The sequence below is a fragment of the Sparus aurata genome, chromosome 6 (assembly GCF_900880675.1).
Source record: "Sparus aurata chromosome 6, fSpaAur1.1, whole genome shotgun sequence".
Lineage (NCBI taxonomy): Eukaryota > Metazoa > Chordata > Actinopteri > Spariformes > Sparidae > Sparus > Sparus aurata.
The window spans coordinates 37910630-37934976 of record NC_044192.1 but is presented as its reverse complement, the minus strand read 5'-3'; the positions used below and the strand labels follow the sequence as shown (position 1 = coordinate 37934976).

Below are 24347 nucleotides of genomic sequence, written 5' to 3'. Positions count from 1 at the left end.
ACCAACACATAATGTACAGACACATTCTACAGTATATACAGTACAGTACAGTATGTTGTAAATATTATTCTTTCTAGTCTTCAGCAGGCGCCTACATCATGTGAGGCTGAACATAAAGCTGTCGATCAAATGGTAGATTGAACGTTGGACAGAAGGATGACTTTGGACGTTCACACTTATCAGATTGATATGAAAACATGATTCAAGTGTCTAACACAGTGCTGTGCTCACCCATATTTTCACACATAGTTAAAGTTGTGTCCACTGAAAGTGCTTGGTTACTGTCAAGTTGAGGTTTATAGTGTCTGACAACATTATGGAAATGAATCCTACAGAGAGAGAGACCTGCGTTAAATAATACGATCCTTTTTGTAACCAGAAACAAAAGTCTTGGATCAGAAATCTTGCGAGAGGCAATTTGTTGCAGGAAGATGATGGTGGAAACCTGAGTCAGATTTGGAGAGAGGATTTGAAATTTACCTAGAGGAACTGTCAGCAAGAATTTATTCCTGAAGTCATTCTTGACTATTTAACTGATTTAGACAGATGAGGCAACAACAGTCTGCCTTCAGTCTCCTCTGCCAATGTTGTGATCCTGTCTTCCAAAAAGTTTGTTCTTCTTATTTTTTTCTGTGGCTATTCATTACTAAACCATGATTTGTACTGCATTATAAACATCAAAGGTAAATTACAAGGCAGGTGCTGTCAAATTAAGTCAAATGGGGACACATAGATCACAGAAGTGTAAGTTACAAATGGGATTTAAGAGCAGCATCTTTAATGGATAAAGTGTAAGTACATCATCAGAAATGGTTAAATGAAAAGACTAAGTTTAAATCAAAGAACATTGAGGCCCCTGGTCAACAATGCTACCTGCTGACAAAGGGTAAGAGATTCCTGAGCAGCTGCATTAAGACCTTTTTATTTATTCACCCTACAGCACTAACTGAGTGATCTGTTGAATGAGACAACATTTTCAAATGTATCTAAGAGCGTTTTGATAAGTTTTGATCTGGGGTAAAAAACAGAACCTTGGAGAGAAAAACGTGTTTGCAAAACTATCTGTATTAGTGTTGGATAGATCCCCATGATTAATTACCAATTATAAGCACAGCTGTGGGGCTTTCAATCAAAGTTGGCACCTCTGTTCCCTAAAGAAGAAGCTGGAAATAAATACCTAAGTATTCAATACAAGTTTTCCTGTAGTAGGTGGTTGTGATGTAGTTTTTTTAAAGGATATGTGACAGTGTTTTAATGTTCTAAGTTGAGCCAATGTTAATAGTTACAGCATATTGTTCACTTTGGACAATATATTTTCATTAAACCCCCATACACTACCATAATTCAAACTTTTTTTTTTAAAGCTTTTTTTGGCATAGACACCTTTATTAAGCAGTAGACAGATAGGAAATATGGGAGAGAGAGGGGGATGTGACATGCAGCAAAGGACCTCCAGCCGGAATCGAACCAGGGTCGGCTGCGTTTATGGTATGCGCTCTAACCACTCGACCACCTGCGCGCCATAACCTGTTTTAATATATTTCTTTTTTATTTGTCACAATCCAGCAAAACCTTTCACCAGTTCTTAGAGTTTTGCTCCAGTACCCAATACCATAGTCTTTATTAAATAAACAAGATAAGTCATGGCGACACTGCCTAGCAATTATATAACCTAAACCATTTACCACAAATTCCCTCAACCACTAAACATTTCAGATTAATTAAAAGGCCAGCAATCACACAAAGCTGACAGCGAGCCATCTGTTTGATTATACTTACTGGTAATCAAAGGATCCATCCTGGTCTTTCTGATCTACTGGGTCCAAGGGGAGATCTTTTTTGTCACGGACTGATGAGACAAGAACAAAAGTAACGTTTTTAAGCATTTTGCTGGGAGCTCCACTGGTGTTATATTTAATACATTCAACCTTCCACATGTTGAGGAGTTTTTGAAGTTAGTTTTAAAATCTGTCTGTTAGTCCTCATCTGGTAATATAGGTCCATCTCTCTGTCTTCAGCCTCACTTATTAAACAGTTAACTAACACTGTGTTCCAATTCCATACTTATACCCCAACAATATACAATATGTAACATATAAACTAACACTATGATTTGGACAAATGTCCACAGTGCACTGTTTTGGCAATTTCTGTACAAGAAACTAACTCACTGGATATGACACAAGATGTTTGCCCAGAATGACGACTTTAAAGAGAAAAATCACAATATAATGTGTTTCCATTTATTTATGACTTTTTCTTTCACTGTTTTCTGCTGCCCTAACAATCAATATATACTTAAGTGATGTATGCATTTGGAACACGGTGCCACTCATGAATAAACCTACAAGCCTGTCATAGTTACAGACATGTATCATTGGGTTGGGTTTGTAAGGTGTGTCAGTGCTTTGGTAAGTATTGAAAACAGACCCCCAGTGTACGTCTGTGAACTCCTCTCCTTAGTCTTTGTCTGTGTGTCACACTGTTGGGTTATAATTCTTCTTTGACTTAGTTCATCAGCAGCTGTTAGTTCTTAGTTTTCACAGAGTCACTGTGAGGCACCCACCTAGATGTTTTGCGTAACCAGTCACGCAACCACCACCTAGACATTATAGAAACTACAAAACATTAACATGACTCAGTTTCTAACCAGAAAATGATCACATACTGTAGTTCATCAATCACACTTGCAGGAAAACTGTTTTAATTTTTACCCGAACAAGAAAAATACACGTTTAATGCTATCTTATTAACTTGTAAATTGTGTTTTTAAGTACAAATTGCTGATTATATGGGAGTAATAAATATATTGACTGCGCTTTGTATAACATATTGAACAAAATCCACAATGCTTACTGATACACTGTGATCTGTCAAACATGTGTGACAGAGTGATGGCCTGCAGTTTCTATTACATTTTATACATTTCTATAACACGTCATATTTCATACCACTTAAAGATACTCAACCGTGTGTGTGTGTGTGTGTGTGTGTGCGTGTGCGGGTGTGTGTGTGTGTGTGTGTGTGTGTGTGTGTGTGTGTGTGTGTGTGCGTGCGTGTGTTTTTGTGGATATGTTGTGGGTACGATTGCATATGGAGTGTAAAATCAAGCTGGGCTGTGGATATTGATGTATGTGTGGTTTATACATTATTTTCAAAATCTGTCAATGAAAATAATACTAAAATGACATAACTGTTTCAGATGAGTTCATAAGAAGATAGCCAAGGATCCCAGGCTGTGACTGCATCCCTTCTATTTGCTACCCTGCTACCAAAATGCTGATGGTTAGAATATCAGACATCTCAATTTATCACTTTAAACCGAAGGGTAACACTTTCCTCTAATTTCATTGAAAGTTATCCAGATAGATGATACTGACTGAATGCGAAGTTTAGGAGGAGTTTGTTAAAGTTCGAGGCAGGGAAATGTCGTCAATTGGCAGAAAAATTTCAACCGCAAATTAAAATGGCAGACTTTCTAGCGGACTGAGGGTATGGGTCCCAGAGGATTTTTTGTGCGTCTGGTCATGATACATATGCATACCGAATGTTGTGCATGTATGTGAATGTAGGGGGCGGGGCTTCAAGCTTGAAATGGGCGCTGTGGAGCCATCTTGTCACTGAAAAGGCCCAGACCCAGCAGATACCAATGTTTGTGACTCATGATGAATGTTCGAACTTTGGCATGTGGAGGAGTTTGCCTGTAAATACAAAATGGGAAAAGCCAATACGGGGCGCTACTGAGCTGTTGTGCCGCACCTGAAGGCAGTTGTGGTATCAAATTAAAGTACTGACGAGTTTGAACGTAAGTGCCAAATTTGAGTCTGTGAACATCCTATAGTCCTCTAAACAGTCTCGGTATATGAAAATCGGTGCATGCCATTCATGATGCGGACTTCCTGAAATGCAGTATTTACTGTATACCATGAAAGTTGTACCATGAGACCCATGTGCTTCTGTGTTAGGAAACATTGAGTTTCATTCAATAGAAAACTTTTAAATGGTAATTTTGTGGGGGAAATATCTCAGTGACATCATCTCAATTGCCACTCTATTGATGTTGTTCCAATCAGAGCAAATGTCTCAACCTTTGACGGATGGCTCACTGTGTGTCAGACCTTACCTGGGTATTTGCCCCCACGACTCCTCTTGATGAAGCAGACGATGAGAAGGATCAGTATGATAAGGGCGATGGCACACATCAAGCCAATGAACCAGCCTTGAGTGGCTATGTCTACCTGGTCGATGTAGGCTGGAGACACACAGAGCATACGCAGGGTGGGTGGAGAAGAGAGAGAAGAGTGGGAACACAGTGAGTCACAGCTAACATATCAGACAATCTGTTCTCATCCCAGAGTGCTCAGCAGCAGTCAACAACTCAGAACCAACATCTCAGTGTTTGCCTCCAAGCTCATATCTAGGATGATGTTATACAGAGGATCCCATCCATAATAAAAAATGTGTTATTATACAGTGTCTGAATTTAAATCAGGGAAATTGAGTTTTTAGTGTGAAAATAACTGTTATTTCCAATACACTCAGCAAAATATCAGTACAACCCGAAAATAAGACAAATTCACTGACACCTGCCAGAAATTATATAATATCAGCAATACTTCTAATATTCAATTAAAAATATACAGATGTTAATCAAATCTGTCTCATTTTACAATATATATGAATAAAAAGAAAAATGTGCATACCCATCGTTAAAGATATGATGTTCTTGGGGAGTTTTTGGCTAACAAGCTTAAAAAAACCTGAATTGTTGTTGGGACATTCAGTTAATGGACCTCATTCAGTAACTTGGAAAGCTGATGTTACTGGATGTTTTGCTATAATTCTCCAAGTCCTCACTGGCTGCTCAACCTTGTTCTGCCTTTAAAATGTAAAACTGTACACTCTAAAAGGCTATCATTACCTCCGCCAAGAAGGTTATGTTTTCTCCTGTGCCCATCTGTTGGTTGGATGGTTTGTCAGCAGGAATACACATACAACTACTGAACAATATCTGAGGTGGGTAGTAGCAGCACAGGGCTTTTTAATATCTATTGTTTTGAGTGTTTCAGTTAGTTTGCTGTGGCAACAAGGTAACAAAGCAAAAAAAACATTTTTCAGGTTAATTGAGATCAGAAATATGACCTGATACAGAATTTCAAGCATAGTAGCAAAATTGACATTTAGCATTATGTAAAGGTTAGTGAGCTTATAAGCTCTGCTTTGGTGTAATATTGCAACTAAGTAGTTTAGCAGTGTAAGTTAACATTACTCTTCTGCGTTTTGTATTTTCTACCTTTTCTTGAGCATTTTGTACAGAAAGAACAAGATCATCTTCAATATAAAGTATTTGAATTAAATTGAGGAGGAGTTGCGTGGATGTATCGCTCATACTCATTATTATACTTACTATATCCATGCCATCAAATCAAATAAGAACCTACTGGAGGTGTACATTTTCTTGTCATGTGAACAATCTTTGAGCATGTACTTGTCAGAACATGTGCAGAAAACACTAAGTTGTGTAGAACGTGGCAGAAAGTTTGAATAAAAAAAGTTCCATCTCAGATGTAAATTAGATAATAAACACAACCAAGTTGAAGGCTGATTAGGAAAGGGTAAATGCTTTACCCTGGCTGTATAACATACATGGAATTAAAAACAAACCATAACAACTCACCAAGCTTTGACTGAGTTACTGTAGATACTACTATTGAAAGACTTGCACCCAGAGCAGCCCACCTGGCTGGAACCCCGGTTCCACCTGGCCAGGTGGGGTCTCACCTGGTTTGGTCTTAAAGCTGACAGATTCGCTGCTGACGCTGTTGAGCTCATGGGAGTAAACCCTCAGACTGTATGTGGCGCCTGCGATCAGATCCGCCACTGTAATGGGGGGTTGTTGTTTCACTGCTACAACTTTCACCGTCTTGTTGCCTTGGAGACACAAAAAAGGGGGCAATCACACTCCAGGGGGTGTGGCCTTGGTTCCACAGTAATGGTTGTGCTTTCTAGCAAAGGTCACGGCACCATGACGCTTTGCAGGGAGACTGTGTTATCTGAGTGACAGCAGGGTTACTGAAGTGAATTGAGACTGATAACAATGCAGTGCCCATCCCCATCATAAAGAGTCAGCACAAAAGCATACACATTACTTTAATAATAGCCATTAAACATATTATATCAGCTCACACATTCAGGTTTATGTACTTTTTTTATAGCTCTGAGACTAAATTTTCTCTCAAGGGTATAATTGTCCAGAGATAACTAAACCATAAATAGGAAGTGAAGGAGTAGAGAGTCTTCCTTCAGGCAAAACCACGACACTGTGGATATCACAGTCTCACACGATTAAACTGCTCCATGAATTGGCCACTGTGCAACAAGTTTTAACAGGTAGAATTGAAAGTTTCATTGTTTCTTTGTTCTGCTGTAAATTCTAAGGTGGCAAAGCATTGTTTGTCTCAATTGTTTACAGGCCCACACTTAACTCCATGAGGTCAAAACATAAAAATGGCAACCACAACCTGTGTCTTTCTGCTGGAGAGACGCGTTAGTCATGACATGGCCGAGCTATGAGCATGACTCTGAGGTTGCAGTGAGAGGAAGGGCAGCACAGAGTGGTGACATCATGCACCATGCCATCAACCATTTCAAGTAAGGTCATCCAACAGAGCTCATTCCATAGCCATGCTTTAAAAATCAGTCCTTACATAAAACATCTAATGCAGACACAAGAGAAAACATGCCAGTCCTTTTTACACGCTTAATCAATGAAGTGCTTTAGTAAAGGTCAAGGCTGACATTTAATACTACAAGTACAATATCAGGATCTTTATGTTTACAGGTTGATGCATTTAGTTGATCAATTCCGAATGTTGCTATAATATAGTTGTTGCAGATCAAGCTATTGCAACAATATACTGACTAGCACTTGTCTTCAGTCATTTATCACAGCAGTATTTGCTGCAGGATTTGCTCATCCTTTTAACATACACATACAGTTTTTAACATCTGGTTTTATTACTCTGGGGTTTGATGATGGTCTAAAAGACAAAAAACATTCTGATAAAAACCCTTACCTAAGCAGGGAGCTGACTTATTTGCCATTTCAACTCTGTTCCACTTCACTACTTCATGTTTCAAGAAATCTATTTCCTTGTTAGCAAATATATTTATCTAGATGTATATGCAAGAAGAATACGTCAATTTTCTAAATAACAGCCGGCATCTGCTGCTCTCGGTTTATCTTTTAAGCATTGATACCGTTTTTAATCAAAGATTCCACTCTACTCAGATGTTCTTTTGACTGGTTTTAAAGTCATATTAGTAAAACCCACTAGGTGTAAAAGACACAAGGAACAGTAGGGAAATGTATACCCTTTGAGCTGCTGGTAGGATTTGAATGTCAGGTATATGAACAGCAAATGTTCAGTTTCATTTATGGCAGCTTGACATGAAAAATGGTAAGTATAATATGACTGCTGACTTTGTCCTAAATTTATCAAGATAGTGATCAGATGTGGAGTGGCTTTCAGTTTGCACAGGCAGCAAACTGGTTGATATCTACTACAATATGTCAAAAATGTATTTATTTCAAAATAAAGGCTGCCTGCAACATCTAATCTGTTTCAAACAACAGCACTCTCTGCTCTCTCTGTAGTTGCTGTAGCAAGAAATGTTGTGGCCACTATGTGATTATTTACAAAATGTTACAAAACTTCCTAAATTATAGTAGGAATAAACTGTATCTACTGAAATGCAAATTGTGCATTGTGGGCATAAATATAAGAATGTTATGCTCTTCCATCATTAAAGGATTAATATGAAAGTACTGCAAAGTATCATATATCATGTTTATGTTGTCGCCATGTGAAAAGACTGGCTAATATTAAAGTCTGGGAGAGTCAAAAAACTTTGGTTCATGTGGGAATAGATTTAAGCAGCTCATCCTCAAGCTTTTACTGCATGAAGCCAACTGGTTGAAAACAAACATATAGATATGTATGCTGCATAGCTCTTATGCCTACACCCAGATAGTAATTTCCATTCTCGTTCTTTTCTTTCATTGCCTTGATTCCTTTTAAGTATTTTGAATTAGCCACTTCTCTTTTCCACTTTTCTTCTCTTTTGCTACAAAAGCATCATTCTTGACTTAAACCCTCACCTGAGGGGCACACCGAGACTCCTGTGTCTTATTCAGGAGGACAGGGTGGGATGAAGGAGTAATTATGGGAGATGGGGGAGTGTCACAGGCTCCCTGCCTCTCTTCCTTAGATTCAAAGCTTTTAGTTTTGACCTTGGAGAGCAGGGGATGGGTGAGAGAGGTGAAGACCATTAGATCAGTCTCATCACCTCCCTCTCCTCCCTCCCTCTCTCATTTTCTCTCTCTATTCACATTCAGATATCATTAATAATTAAAGCCGGTGCCCAAGTACATGAAAAATACATCCTCCCTTCTTTACATCTTTGATCTACAATCACATGCATGTTGAACAAGTAGAAGCAATAAGAGCGCCTATAAACACCAGATTTTCCAATATCAACCAGTGTGGGGATTCAAGAAAAGGAGGGATGATGTGTTTCATAAATGCAGGCTTTAAGAGTGCCCAACACCCAATCCAAAGAAAAGCAAGTAGTTATGGAAGCATGGAAGGCCAAAAAACTGACACATTCAAACAGCAATTCAGCGAGCAAACCAAACAGCCCATAAACAGTGATGGTCCACAAGAGCCATTCAAAGCCGGGCAGCATGTTAGACAGAAACCATCGTGGTGGTGTGCTGCACAGGAAGTTCAGACTGACATGATGATGATGAACATTTTACAACACATAAAGGCCAAAGAGAGATAGAAAGAGTATGAGAGAGAAAGACAAACACACGCATTGTGGACTGTTGTACCTTCTGAAGTTTTAACGAAGTTCAAAATTGAGACTTCAGTCATAATATCACATTCTCAAAGAAAAAAGTTGAAAAAAAAGAACAGGCCAGTGGAGGTTATCTCTGTTGAGAGATACATAGTTTATGTCTTAGTTAAAAATCTTTAGTTAAAAAATCCTGACTACTATTTTTCCTTTTTCCTTTCCTTTCTTTCATGCTCTAGCCTTGCATGGCACATTGTTGCAGCTCTCTGTGAAGGCAGTTTTGGGAATCAATACACAAATCAATACATTTCAACAAATCCTTTGAGAAAGGAATTTGGAATAAACAAAACCTGCCATTGAGGTGTTATTGAAGTCTGTATGACAAATAAAACCTGCTCCTCTCATTAAGAGATGCAGGGAAAACATAGATTAAATAGAGAAGTACATTTCTGGAAATAAAGATGAACTGAACAATACCCTCATTACTTAACTTAAAAGAGTTGCTAAATGTGGACTTATACGGTACCAGATTTTATAAGCTACAGTAATCAGTCCCTCCAAGAAGTTGCAACCCCAAGTTTGTCCAAGCACTGCAGCTTTCCTGCAAAGTTGACCATTCATCATAGTGTCCTGCTATTTTCACCAATCATAGCATTAAAACATATATGTGCATCTCCAAATCCTTTTTTCAGGTATTGATGATGCAGACATGTGCAACGCAAAATTCTCACATGTACGCAATAGGGGTGGTGAAAAAAATCGATGATTGATTAATCACGATTATTTAAATTGTAAGACAAACCGGAGTCCTCCTCTTACTGGCTTCCACTACATGGTCCACAGTCTGGAGCCAATATATGTTATTCCATCCCAGAGCTTTTTCACGCTTAAATCTATTCCAAATCTTTAAAAGGAGACAAAGCTTTCCATGCAAGAGTCCCTCAACTCTGCTCACAGGGTAGCAATAACCTGCGATGCCTGGACATCCAGAGCTACAGTCTCATACTTGAACATTACAGCTCATTATGTCAGCAGTTTATGGAAGCTAATGTCCTACGTACTTCAGACGAGAGCTATGGATGATAGCCACACAAGCGCAAATATGTGTGAGTTTCTCAAAGCAATGGCAGACGAGTGGGGAATAGAGAAACACAACCTGGTTCTCGTCACCGACGATGCTTCTAACAGCTGCTGAGCTTGGCAACTTTCTTTTAACAGTGAATGACTTTATTTAAAACAAATTAAAAAATAATAATTTGGATATTACAGTTACACTATACAATACTGAAGGTGCTGTGAGGTGCTACTCAAAAGAGAAGTAAAATAATTCAGCAGCTGACTGATGTTAAATGCAACATCAATAATCGTTAATAATCAAAAATCGATTTGTAATCAAATCGAGGCTTCAATAATTGGAATCGAATCGAATCGGGAAATTGGGCTGATTAACCACCCCTAGTACGCACAAATATTACCACTAAAGATTACACCTAACAATTCCCTGATGTTCTCTCTGAAAGTGCAGGTAAACTGAAACAAAAAAAAGTAATTGATTGACAGCCACAATTCTAGCGCTTTTCTGGCTGAAAAGCCTGGATAACAGACAGGACATATCTCTGTGACAGGGGCTGTTATATCTATTGCAAGTGCCAAAGAATGATTGAGTTAGTTTAAAGCAACATTATGTAGAAATTGCCATTTTGTGTGATTTAGCATCCACACAGAGTGCAACACCACTGTGGTAAATACTAACCCTGAGGTTGTTAGGAAATCAATGTAAACACCTATGGTTTTAATATACTACATCTATTAAACATCAACATTTACTTTAAAATGATGCGTTGAAGCAGAAAACTTAATTTTCAAATCATTTCAACAACGTCTTAAATCATTCAAAGAATTGCCTTGAAAAAACATCACAACAGGAAATGAAATGCAATTTTTATAAAAGCTGCCATGAAGTCAGCCATTTTAGATGCCGGCAATTCTCAAGAAACTCACCAAATCCTGGAGAGACTGATTAATCAGGTTGGTTTTGCCACTTGGCATAAGTCCATAGGATTTGGCATATTGTGTCTTCATAAAGTTGATTTAGCAAACGTGTACATACTGGAAACAGTTTTGATGAATTTGAGGGCCTGAATATTAAAAGAGTGAGTTAGTTTCTTTAATACTTTGAGGCTAATGGAGTATTCGATCGCTCTCTGTCGGTTCATTGCAAGGTTACACTAAGTCACAAATAATTAATTTATTTTATCTGCAATCTGACAACAACAAAAAAAAGAGATTCAAATGATGTGAGCATGGTGGGCAGAGCACGTCTTTCAATTGCAGGAAATAAGGATCCTAGTACTATTGTAGCATCGGGCCATATAATAGGAGTTTGCTTTTATCTTGTGACCCACCATTAAGTTTCGGAGTTGAATGGACTGATTAACCACCCCTAGTACGCACAAGTGTCCCAGTGATTTACAAAAAAATATAGATTTATTCTGAAACATCTGTTTTGTCTGCTCTCTGAACTAATGCCCTTTGTCTGCTCCTACTCTTTGTGCTTAGTATAACCATTGCAACAGCATTAATATATTGCCCTTCTGGTTGTTTGACTCAGATCTAGCTTAGGTTTTTCAATTGCTCAAGCTGGGCTTGGTCTGGTTTCTTACTTTCCAGTGTGTACTCTAGCACAAACTCGCTGCTGCCGGCCGGGAAGTTGTGTCTCCAGCTGACGTTAGCGTAGTTACTGTTAGGCACCACCGTCAGATTCCAGATCTCCCGCCCAGGGGCAGCTACACAAGGGGGGGTCAGGGGTAAAGGGTTAAAGGTTAGGGGCAAAGGGCAAAGAGGGCACAGTTACAACAACCACACACGGGGCTCCATTAAGACCTATGCATGGTGCTAACACTAAGTGAGTCTTCCTACAAAAATGACTGTTTTGATCATGGTCTGCTCAAAATCAGGAGTAAATTCAATATGCTCATGGGCTGGAAATTCACCCACAGGTGGATTTTTCAGTTGCAATGTTTACTTCTGGTTTAGAGTGGACTCCAAAAGCTAAGTGGTCCTAAAAAACAAAGAAAATTATAAACTAACATTATCACAAAACCTCATGACTTAAAATAGGTGACTCTACGGTGTGGAAGGGTACTCATGTTCTTTACAGTTATCAAAATCCATTTAATTAAAAATAGTTTTGATTCTCACTTCCTGACCAGGAAGTTGTTGATGGCTACATCCCAATATTCTGAAGTAATTCCCCACTTTTTGTACAGCAGGTACAGCACAGCTTATCGGAATGCAGCCCTGATGTAGTTTCCTGTTTCGTCAGGTGGGAGAAGGCAACTGTCTTTTGATATCCATGAAATGCCATGTTCATGGTCAACTATAACAGTAAAAACCACAATGGGACAACAGCATGTACCCAACACGTTCTGATCAGTACGCTTGGTGGTGACCAGCACAGGAGGTGTGGTGGTAGTAGTCGCCTCAGTTGTTGTGGTGGTGGTAGTAGAAGGAGTAGTAGTAGTAGCAGTAGTAGTAGAAGAAGGAGTAGTTGCTGGAGTGGTAGGAGCTGAAGTACGAATGGTTGTAGGAGTGATGGTAGTAGGAGGAAGAGGAGCGAGAGGAGTAGGAGTAGGAGTGAAAGCTGAAGCCACAGAGGCGTCGGTAAGCTCGACTACAAGAGAGGAGGTGGGAGAGAGAAAAGGGTTAAAGACAAGGCAGCAGGAACATCGAACAGGAAGACACACATTGACACACAGGAGAAAGTCAATGAAGGTCTGAGCTTAAACACACACATGAATTCCCCACAAGCAGTACTCTTCAGCGAGCACATCACTCGCCTGACACCTGACGTCATCATTTGTCAACAATGATCACTATGTTCATTTGAGTTTTCCATCTCAACCCTGGTGGAATGTACGCACGTCATCATTGTCCTGCGTAGACTTAGATGCCACTGCCATCAAAAGGACAAATGCCGATATTACAACATGACTGTCACAACTCAAACTGGCAACCTTATTTGACAAAATATTGGTATATGGATTATTTTACTCCTCTTTGAAACCATCTGTCTTCCTTGCCAAGATGTCTACAGTGTTGCCCTCAGAGAAATTATTTTCCTTCTTCAGATGTTAGTGGGCAGCAGAGTCTTGACTTGAGGAGTTGGCCCTCCAGTGTTGATACAGCACTTAGAATGACCATGACCTGGATGACTGAGAACCTTCATCAACCTAAGATGATGTCTGTCTTTGCTGGACAGAGTAACAAACAATCGATTTGACTTGGTACATGCTGATAGTTTAACCTCCAATATCCTTTTGCTGTTACATCAGCTGTTACCTAAAGACTGAAAAGTTTTAACAAAGCCAGAGTCGGTCAAAGATATTATTTGTTTCATTATGTCTCCCACAAGTCCCCCAACATACTACATTTCTGCAGTGCCAATTGACTAAACTAAAGTTACTTGACTTTTTTTTTTTATATATAGGACATCATGCAATACATTTGCAGACCCCTTTCATTGAGGGGGAAGTACAACACATTTACACAGTGTTAACATCCCATTTCATCAAGTGTCTGTCTTTGCCGTGGAAAGTACCATCACAGTACTTGCCTGATACTTAAACATCTATAAGATAAGTCTTTTATTTGGTTCATAGTATTTTGCCATGCAGACGTAGTTTTTTGGATGGCTTGCTAGAAATGTCAGAGCAGTTGTGTGCTCAGGCTTGATATAAGACCCTAATACTTTTTCAGTAGTGACCAAACTGTGTCAGGAATGTGTCATGTACAGAAAGCTGGAATCACATTTCAGGCATTGGGTGTTTTTTGTTAAATGCTGGATTAGATAGGAACCTCAAATAATTTTAAGTTTCTAAAATAAGTTGCTTGTGTTTAAACCACAGTAAACATTTATCCATTTTAGAAGGGTGGCCTCTTTTTTAAATGAATTGGTTTTAAGAGGCAAAGTTGTTCATATCCCTGGAAGCAGGTGTTGATTAAACATTAGTATCTGTAGTAAAACTCAGGAATAACAGCGACACTGTGACTTTGGTGTCTTAAAACCGCATCCAGTCCTAATCCTAAAAATCTTTTTGACTTTTGTGACACTTTGTTGCCCCCCAGAGGTTGGGAGCCAGCACAATCTTTTTTCAGTGATTTCCACATGAAATCACTCTTACTGTACCTTGAAGTTGAGGTCTCCAGCCAGTGAAGGGTCCCACTACTGATGCCCCCACCATAAACATTTCCTCCGTACAACAACCCTAACCCAGCCATCATGCTTGTATCACCAGGCTGGATGCCAAGCATGCCCTGAAACCACCGTGCGAGGGGAGAAAAAAAAGTAGGAAAGAATGATGGAAACATCAGCATGTTCGGGGGCCATTACTGCCCAGTGGGATAGGCCAGTTCAGCCCAAAGCTAGAAGCCACCTTACCTGCAATCCCCAGTATTGTAAGGACAACTAAGCAGGTGCACAGATACAGTGGATGAAGATGGCAAAGTAACATGACTTTTGAAAAAAAGCCCAGAAGCAAGATGATTAAGCCAATGAGTGAGTACGTAAGCCAACCACTGATTTGTCATCCTCAGCACTCTCATCAAGTCGCATCATTCATTAAAATGTTTGGCTGTTTTGACATTCTGATGCGAGGATGTGCATCCCACACAAACGCACGTGTCCATGCACGCACGTGCACACACACACACACACACACACACACACACAAAAAAGCAGTAGTGTCATCATGACATTGTATTCATTGATAATGACTGAGAAACTTTTTAAATACATAAGATACCACACAAGGCTAACTTGTCTCTTGATGCAGACAGGAAGAGGCAGTGATGCTGTGAGATTGCATTGTAAGGGTGCGCCATCAGGGATTGGTTCAGAAATCTGAGGTTAAAGGTCAACATGAATACAAACAGCTTAAAGTGAAACTCTCACCAATAAGCAACCGAGGCTTTATTTGTGATTGAATATGAGTCAAACCTTCCTGTAAAAGCATAATTACAACAAAAGAGGCACTTAAGATTTACCGTAGTTGCGTTTTCGGGCAAGCTATTTTTCAGTGGGGTGCAGGGGCACTCTGATGCTAGCACCAAAATCGCTATTTTTAAAATTAACTAAGAAGGCTCAACACAACATGAAACTTTGCTCGTAGTGTCACCAGGGTCTCTACACATGAACATGAGCATTGAGAACATTGTTTGTGTACACAGAGTTTAGTAAAAAGAAGGTTTTTGGACAACTTACGTTAGCAGTAGCACCTCCAGCGCGCCGCCGTTATGGCAGACAAAAAGTGTCGTACCCCGAGTGCGACCTAACAGGTAGGAGATCCACTGTTACTCTCCTGTCTGTTAGGTCTAGTGTTGTGTCGGTCGCGAACGTGTCGTTCAAACGAACGGATCTTTTGAGTGAACGAAGTGAACGAAATCACTTCAAGAACTGATTTGTTCCTTTCTCAGTTCAGTTGAGCTCAGCCGCGAGCATGCCGGCGCGGAGTGGAACTGCCGCGACTCACACAGAGAACTGTGAGGACGTGATTCACGTAAGCGCTGTGATTCGTTCATGATTCGCAAACCTACTGCACACAGAGAACTGTAGGTCGTTCGCGAATGACCTGCTGAGGAAGTGAATCACGTTCGCGCCGTCACTCATGTTCTCAACAGGTCGTTCGCGATCGAGAGACACCAGGACGTGAATCACGTTCGCGCTGTCACTCACTCATGATTCGCGTCGCTGAGGACATGATTCTCGTTCACGTACTGTGCTGAAAGTGGCGCTGTGTCACTCACTCACTCAGGGCAGAGGAGTTGATTCATGTTCAGTAACCGTGCTGCTAAAACTAGCGCTGTGTTGCTAACATCCGTGTAGCATCATGTTAATTGATTTTACTGTGCACAGAGGACACTTTCACCATGTAATAATTTTAGTGCATGTATACCACTCCAAACAGCGCTGCTTCTCCCGCGAATGATTGTATACTATAGTCCGTGAACGCACCGTCCCTCAGTAAGTGAACGTGAACCGCAGGGCTGATTAATGAACTGAATGATGGATTGTTTGGCTGCTTATCAGTTCAGGGAGTTGGAGAGCACTGAACGATTCGGTGAATGAATCTTTTGAATGAATCATTTTAATGAACGGATTCTAGAGATTCAGTACAGTAAAAAGAACTGCCATTCCCATCACTAGTTAGGTCGCACTCAGGGTTCGACACTTTTTGTCTGCCTTGACTGCGGTGCGTCGGAGATCCAGCTCCTATGGTAAGTAGTTCAAAAACCTTCTTTTTGGTAAACTATGCATACACAAACAATGTTCTCAATGCTCCTGTTCATGTGTAGAGACCCTGGTGATACTACGAACAAAGTTTCATGTTGTGTCGAGCCTTCTTAGTGTTTTAAAAATAGAGATTTTGATGCTAGCGTAAAAGTGAAAAATAGCTTGCCCGAAAACGCAACTACGGTAAATCTTAAAAGTGCCTCTTTTGTCGTAATTATGCATTTACACAAAAGTTTAACTCATATTCAATCACAAATAAAGCCTCAGTTGCTTTTTGGTGAGAGTTTCACTTTAAAGGGAAGATTGTACAACCATTGCCAGGGTGTGAGTCCTGATCATGAAGACTATGATACCAAGATTTAGCACACATGAGATGCAACATATATCTGACATGGTAAGTTTTCCTTTAAAAGGGCTGTGCATTCCATTCATTAAAGATGTGAATCACAGAGGGAACCACTGTATTCAAAGCCTGTGATGCCCTCAGCATGTAGAGAGGGCTTCTTCAATCCCTGACAGCACACAGCAGCAGAAAAACAGCAGCTTTACACACAAAGGAAAGATGGAGAGATGAGGAGAGGCAGACAGGCAGATTGACAGATGAGAAATTAAATAAAAACTGTGTAGACAGCAGTTCAGTCCAAAAACACAGGATGGTCTTTTGTCTGATTCATATTATTATAGATGTTCACAGTTGCTCGGTCAGAGTAAGAAAATGGTCCTTATGGGCTGGGTTGTAACGGGCATTCTACTGGGCATTTTAAAACTGAAATAAATTGGAAACAAGACATTAATCTGTTACAAAGATAAGTCATTATTGTTTAATCAAATCTTTTGCAGTTTTACAATCATAATTAGTTTTTTGGTAATGGTCTTTGTGGTGTTAAAACTTTATCTTAGAAAATCGGGATAGCAGGATTTGGATTATGGATTGTGCCTAAAAAAACAAGAATAAATTCCTCATTGACAAAGTCAATTTAATAGCTCTGCTAACCTGCTTGAGCATGTTGAACATTGGGTCATGGAACAGCTTCATGCGGTGTACCATATGTGGGTCTTGAAAATGTAAACATACTGCATGTCTTAATGTTTATGTCACAATAATTTACTGCTAATGTAAAATCCAACGATATGAGGCAAACTTATATTGTCTTTTATATGAAAGTTGGAAGCCCTCTATCTACCCCAGCAAGGGTGTACAGTAATATCCAAAACCAATGGGGTTGAAACTAGTTCAGCAGCTCCCTCTGCTGCCTGCCAGTGTGAGCTGCAGGGAGTGGTAGAACTGCATGTTAATAGATGATATAATGCGGGTGGACTGTGCTGCTGCTTAGTGTTAAGATGAACAGATAAAGAGATAAATATCAAGGTGGGGCAGGGGAGAGGTGACAGGCAGACACATTGTGCTTCTCATTCCCCATTACCTAGACCTGTAGCATCAGTAAAGTTTTCTGCCGACACAAAGAGAAGGGTAGACAGGAGAGAGGACAGGTGTAAAAAAAGACAGAGAGGGACAACAAGGTACAACAACAGCGGCTGAAAGGTCAGTTCACCACATTATCACTACTAATCTAATCTCACCATACAATCTGTCCAGAGAGGCCTGATACCTTAGAAGTTTTCAAAATGTAGGTGAACCAACCCTTCAAAACAACCTGTAAGGTGTGCTTTTACTCGTGACAGTGTACCAATCAGCACATTCCTTTAACTTAAGTGTATAAACACATATAGAACATGAGAGGCCAGAAAGTCACTTGTGTATTCTCATTCTCATTCTCATTGTTTGTGTTTGTGTGTGTGTGTGTGTGTGTGTGTGTATGTGCCCATGTCGGGGTGTTGATTTTGTTGTCCATCAGAGAAAGACCAGTTCTTTCTAAGGGGCCGTCCAGGCCTATAGGTGGCGCTTGACATTCACCAAAAACGGAGAAGAAGACACGGAGCATGCGCATTAAGCTTGTGCGCTGTAAACAGACAGACAGTAGACGGAGAAACCAACGCAACAAGAAGAAGATGAAAATGGCTAGTGCAAGGAAACCAGAATCGTTTGTGTGGACCGTTAATGAGGTCAAACTGCTGCTGCGACTCACACTCAACTACAAGGCGAGTAAGTTGCAAGAAAGGCCCAATATCTTCTGTTGCACGAACACGAGCATGTAGTCCGCCATTGTTGTTGTTGTTGCTATGAGACGTCGCGGGGTGGGGCGATGGCGTCATTGTTTTGGAAGGTATGCTGATTCGCCGTCCACATGAGAACGGGAGGGCTGCGTTTTCGGATTTCTCCACCCTGAGACCCGTTTTCAGGCGCTGCGTTTTCAGGATCCGTATGGACGGTCGGCCAAAACGATGCAATACATGTGGGTTTTGGCAAAAAAGAGCGTTGTCGTCTGGGCGGCGCCTAAGAGGCCGTCCACACATAAACGCTCTTTTGCGTTTTTGCGCGAAAATGCAGATGTATTTCATCGTTTTGGCCGACCGTCCACCCGAATCCTGAAAACGCAGCGCCTGAAAACGCACTTTTTTGAAAACGGGTCTCAGGGTGGAAAAATCCGAAAACGCAGCCCTCCTATTTTCGTTTGGACGGCGAATCCGCATAATTTCAAAACGATGACACCATCGCCGCACCCTTGCCTCTGACCTCTGAATCCCGCAATGTCTCATAACTTGTGATGGGAACTGCAGTTCTTTTTACTGTACTGAATCTCTAGAATCTGTTCATTAAAATGATTCGTTCAAAAGATTCGTTCACCAAATCGTTCAGTGCTCTCCAACTCCCTGAACTGATAAGCAGCCAAACGATCTGTCATTCAGTATATTAATCAGCCCTGAGGTTCACGTTCACTTACTGAGGGACGGTGCGTTCACGGACTATAGTACACAATCATTCGCGGGAGACGCAGCGCTGCTTTGAGTGGTATACATGCACAACGTGATTCACGTCCTGGCGTCCCTCATTCGTGAACGACCTGTTGAGGACGTGAATCACGTTTGCGGTGTCACTTGAATCAGCGTGAAAGTGAATCACGTTCACGAACGTGAGTGACGGCGCGAACGTGATTCACGTGAATTACGTTACCTGCTGAGAATCACAAAGTGATTTCGTTCACTTCGTTCACTCAAAAGATTTGTTCTTTTGAACGACACGTTCGCGACCGACACAACACTACTCATAACAACAACAACAATGGCGGACTACATGCTCGTGTTCGTGCAACAGAAGATATTGAGCCTTTCTTGCAACTTACTCGCCTTGTAGTTGAGTGTGAGTCGCAGCAGCAGTTCGACCTCATTATCGGTCCACACAAACAATCCTGTTCTCATTGTACTAGCCATTGTCGTCTTCTTCTTGTTGTGTTCGTTTTCTCCTTCTACTGTCTGTTTGTATTCATGCTTTTCATGTGCCGTCACACATGAGTCACAGCGCCATCTTGAAGACCGTCCTAGGACCGGAGCTATGGTAGTCTAGTGTAAACAATGCCGTCTATCTGCTGTGCTGTAGGCTGTAATAACAGCAAGTCAAACAAAGATGGACACATATTTTATAATATTCCCAAGAACACAGAAAGGAGACAGAAGTGGATAGCTGCAATTAGAAGGATTCACTGGACACCGACAGAACACTCCAGGCTGTGCAGTGATCATTTTATTTTGGGTAAGTTCGTTGACTCTGAACTGACGTTAGTTAGCCTAGCTAGCAGAAGTGGAAATTATCACCCATATACCGTAAAATACCAAATAATAGCCGGCGCGTTTATTTGTTTCAACCACCTAACAGACCAGGCGGCAGTTTGGGACAGGTGTTTAATTACTTCCTCACAAAAATCCGGGATGAAAATGTCACTAACTTTGCCAGCTTCTCGGTGAATTCTCTGGCATCCTTCTGCAAGTGAAGTTATTGTGGCGGAGGAAACTCCTCATCTCTGCTGTCAGTCACGGTGGCGTACATTTGTTCCCATCGCCCTGATCATTTTACAGGACACTCTCTCGTGGCGTGCCCGTTTGCTGATAACTCATCCCCGCATGTTTATCTCAGGCTCCTCGCTAGCCTTCCTCCTCCCTCCAGCAGGCAGCCTGGCCCTGCTGCTGTCCTCCTCAGACAGACGCTGAAGCTCAGCTTGATTTTTTTCGCCAATCTCTCACTTTCTTGGGGTCGACAGAGAAATATCTAGCGGCTGCTTCTCCCGAGTTTTCCTCTGCATATTTTACGACAGAAAGTTTGAATTTCAAGTCGTACTTTTTTATTTTTTTTGCTGCACCGGAGCTGGTGCTCCCTGCTGTAACGTTATGGCGACGGGTTGTGTACAAGGTAAATGAAACTATCGCCAAAACAAATATTTGGCAAATGTTGTGCGGACAAAAGCGGGGTTTGTAATCCATTTGGGAGTACATGTGGATCCAATCCTAAAATATTTGTTTTTGTAACATAGCGCTGCTTTTCCTCCGTGGAGAGATGAGTTTTGCTAGCAATTTCCCCCTCGAACCAGTTGAAGGCGCTAACAGTACACTATATCGTACAGTCCTTAATGGTCCTTAAGATGGCGGCCAGAACGAAAAAGTCACGTGACTGAAACCCATGAATTCAGAGTGCAAGCTTAATGGGCATGCTTCGTCTCTTCTTCTCAGCCTTTGGTGAATTTCAACGCCACCTATAGGCCTGGAATATGAACTACAGCGTTTTGAGTCGTTTTCAGTGGATCCGTGTGGACTCAATTCAAATATTCTTTAAACGATGCCGAGGAAGACGGAGAAAAAAAATCGCTTTCGTACGTGTGGACAAGCCTTAAATCTGATACCATGACTCTTTCTCTCTCTCTCTCTCTCTCTCTCTCTCTCTCTCTCTCACAGACAAACACACACACACACACACACACACAGACACACAATACTTGTTAGTAGTATCATTTCCTTGGTTGGTTTCGGTCTTTTGATTTGTTAACAAAAAGAAAAATATAGATCATTGCCTTATCCTTATCACTTAAAGTCCATGGCTAGAACATACAGTACACTATAAGAAAAATAATGGCCATTTACAGTTTGATTGAGTCTGAGTGACCTTTTATGGATCTTCTGAGTAAATAATAATCAACTGTTAAACAAGGGAGCAAGTGAATTGGTCAGGCAGTTCATCCCATTGTAAATCTTTCCATGGAGAGTTTTAGTGTTTCAGATGCATTTTTACCTTGAACATGAAACATAGTTATTTGGAGGCATCGGAGGTGAGATTTAAATGGTCAAATGTAGAAACACTAACCTTCATTGGTAAAGTGTGGGGACTCGTCAGCAAAGACCTCCCCTGCTCCCTCCTGGGTACGCGCTGACAGGAAGAACTTGTAGCGGGTAGATCGGTCGGGCAGGCGGAGGGTGAACTCTGTTTCATTAGGAAGTAAATTCTTGAACTGGGGCTGACCCAACCTGGTGCCGTTGACTACGCACATACATTTATAGAAGAAAGGATGACATAAAAGGACATACTGGTTGGTTTGTTATCAGCCCATCGTACGGTGCAGCAGATTGCTGATCTTCCTCTTCACAGTTATTCCTTTGGACTGACACATTTTTACTAAACTCCCAGTTATTACCCAAACTTTCTCCAAAGTCCATTAGCAGCTTTGGAGCTACTTCTTGGCTCCACTTTGACATACTTCACATATTGCAGCTGTGCATACATCAACTTGTGTCTAAACAACACAGTGGCTGAATACAATGGCCATTCTGAGTGCATTCACCTCCACTGTCACTTTCAATCTGGCAGTTAAACTGGTTTGGTTCAAACCTGTCCTATTGTGTCTCCGTTCATGCTGACCTGTTGTGTGTCTGTTGTAAAGCTGTGTGCTCTAAACACAGTACAATCCAATGAAACTATCGAAAAGATTCAAACGCCTGAGTCCTAACAAATAGTTGAAGCGCCGCGTAAATAAAATGCTTACCGTCTCAAAGTTTGATAGTTATTATATAGTATATGCATGAATACTTAGGGTTTGGCAAATCAAAACTGCTCACCTGTTTGGTATTTTAACAGGTATCCAACCAGAATTCCATTGGGCTCGAGAGGTTTGTCCCATTCAAGTTGGAGGGTGTCAAAACCTCTACGGTTTATCCTGAAGAACTTTGGAGCATCTGGCACTGCAAGCACACACACACAGGAAGATAGACAAAATCACACAGACAATAATTAGACAGAGGAAACTGCAGATGGGTCCAGGACAGAGGAGACGAGAACCTTATTTTGCCTGAGCTAGTTCCATCATGGCTGAAAGCTGGGGTATTATAACGCAGTACCACTGATGGTCACTAGATGCTGACACCAAAAAATCTCTGGCTCCATAAACATCTAGTCCAAGCAGACGTTGAAGGAGTACTCAGACTCAGATCTTGTGCTCAAGAAAAAGTAACATTACCACAGTGTAGGAGTTCTCTGTTAAAGTACAAACATATTAGCATCAAAATATATTCACAGTAACTAATGTAAAAGTACTCACTATGCAGAATGGGATATTTCAGAAAAAATGTCTATGCACATTATTATAGTAAAGTACCAAATCTATTAAAGTACAATATATAGTGTACTTAATTAGCTTCCATCATTGTCCAATAGTGCCAAAGTATCCTTCAAAATGCATTCAGTGCTTTATGCCTATAACAAATTATAGCCTGAAAAGAACATTTTACATCTACAACGTGTCCAGAGTTAAAGAAAGGTGAATTGATTGCTTCTTTGGCAGGCTCTCAGTCTTGAGTACCATTTGTTAATCCAGTAACATTCCACTCCACAAAGATGGCAGCAAGCAGAACACCAGAATACTAGAGTCAAAATGTTCCTGTAGAAACCTGTATGTCATTCATAGATTTGTGTAGAATAGGTTTGTGGTTGAGTTCACTTTTATGAAACTCCATGAGATGTCAGTTCCTTCCTTCCTAATATATGAATTGGCCTGTGTCTGGGAGCATCCTCACCTCCCTCCTTGGTGGTGAATTCCACCGTGTTGCTTGGTGGACTCTCAAAGCGGCTGTTGGCCACAACCATGAACATCTTGTATTTAGAGTAGGGCACCAGGTCGCTGAGGATCCCAGATGGCTCAGCCACAGTGCTGAAGAAACCTTTGGTCTTCTTCTCCTTACTGACCACCAGACCTGGAACTAGACTCGACTCACGCCAGTAGTACAGCTGGGAGGTAGAAGGGGAAGGTGGGTAAGACATTAAGGAGATTAAACTAAAGAAACTGTTGGAAGTATTTTTAAGATCAACTCAACAGTCAGTTCTCATTTTTAGAAATACAGCCAGACCCACTCTGTACTCCTTGAACTCTCCCTGGACTGAGTTTGGAGCCACAGGCTTCCAGTGGATGGTGGCCGTGGTGCTCTCGACCTTTGAAACTCGCAGGGCAGTGGGAGCATCGGTGGGCTCTGAATGCACAAAAATGGACATAGTATGTGTAGATAGTTGGAAAGGTTTGGTTCTGTTTGAGCTGGAAAAACAACATATTCCCTTAGCAGCATTCTTGTTGCATTGCAGTAATTGTAATGTATTATTTATCTGTGGTTTAGTTCATAGGGACAGATATAAGGTGCATAGACAAACTGAAAACAGCTGTGCAACACATGCAAGAAACACAATGTTTATAGCAGATGCTAATTTTCAACACATGTCACTGGGAGTGCGTTAGAATGAGAAATTAAAACAATGAGAGGAAGAGGCATTAAATTGAGTACACCATGATGTAACATAGCACTCATTTAAAAGCATTAGGTTTGTGCAGGTTTGTTGCTGAATTAACCAGGATGTGGTTGCTCTTTTAAGGGTGCTAAAGTTTGCTGCAAATTTCCAGTAATCAGGTTTGCTCCTTTTACCTTTCTCCTTTCGTTGTCCAAGCAAAAGAAGTTTTGATGAATCAAACTTTACAATTGCCACTTGAAGTTGCTCTTGATTTACTGCAGCTTTGTAATCTCTTGATACATTTGCAGAGGGGCTAAGGAACAAGCCCATTGAATGCCATAATGGCTTAAAATTACAGAAAGTGAAATTATTCACTTATGACATTGAGAAAAATGATGTTTTGTCAACCTGAGAGTCACAGTCAGCAACCTCTCCTCCAACACCCCCCTCCTCTCCGAAGGACTCTCCAGCTGGAGTTTCTCTACAACTTCTCCTGCAAATATTTGCTGTGAAGTATCAAAAAATCTTCCTGCAATCTACTCCTGC

The 24347-nt window shown here is 40.8% G+C and overlaps 1 protein-coding gene across 22 annotated transcripts in view; it reads right to left on the bottom strand.

The window, feature by feature from the left end:
* The window catches only part of nfasca (neurofascin homolog (chicken) a), a 163640-nt gene that overhangs the window by 13522 nt on the left and 125771 nt on the right, over nt 1-24347 (bottom strand). For 7 of the 22 annotated variants that reach the window (XM_030420627.1, XM_030420626.1, XM_030420633.1 and 4 more), the window contains 11 exons: nt 23436-23551; nt 23102-23312; nt 22148-22270; nt 21399-21572; nt 17575-17601; nt 12278-12532; nt 11523-11645; nt 5782-5931; nt 4124-4252; nt 2567-2602; nt 1780-1849 (listed from right to left, as the gene is read on the bottom strand). In XM_030420627.1, coding sequence (XP_030276487.1) covers nt 1780-1849; nt 2567-2602; nt 4124-4252; nt 5782-5931; nt 11523-11645; nt 12278-12532; nt 17575-17601; nt 21399-21572; nt 22148-22270; nt 23102-23312; nt 23436-23551 — 1414 coding nt within the window. Of the gene's footprint in view, nt 1-1779; nt 1850-2566; nt 2619-4123; nt 4253-5781; nt 5932-11522; nt 11646-12277; nt 12533-17574; nt 17602-21398; nt 21573-22147; nt 22271-23101; nt 23313-23435; nt 23552-24347 lie in introns of all 22 variants that reach the window. The other 15 variants (XM_030420644.1, XM_030420645.1, XM_030420646.1 and 12 more) reach the window with 11 other exon arrangements.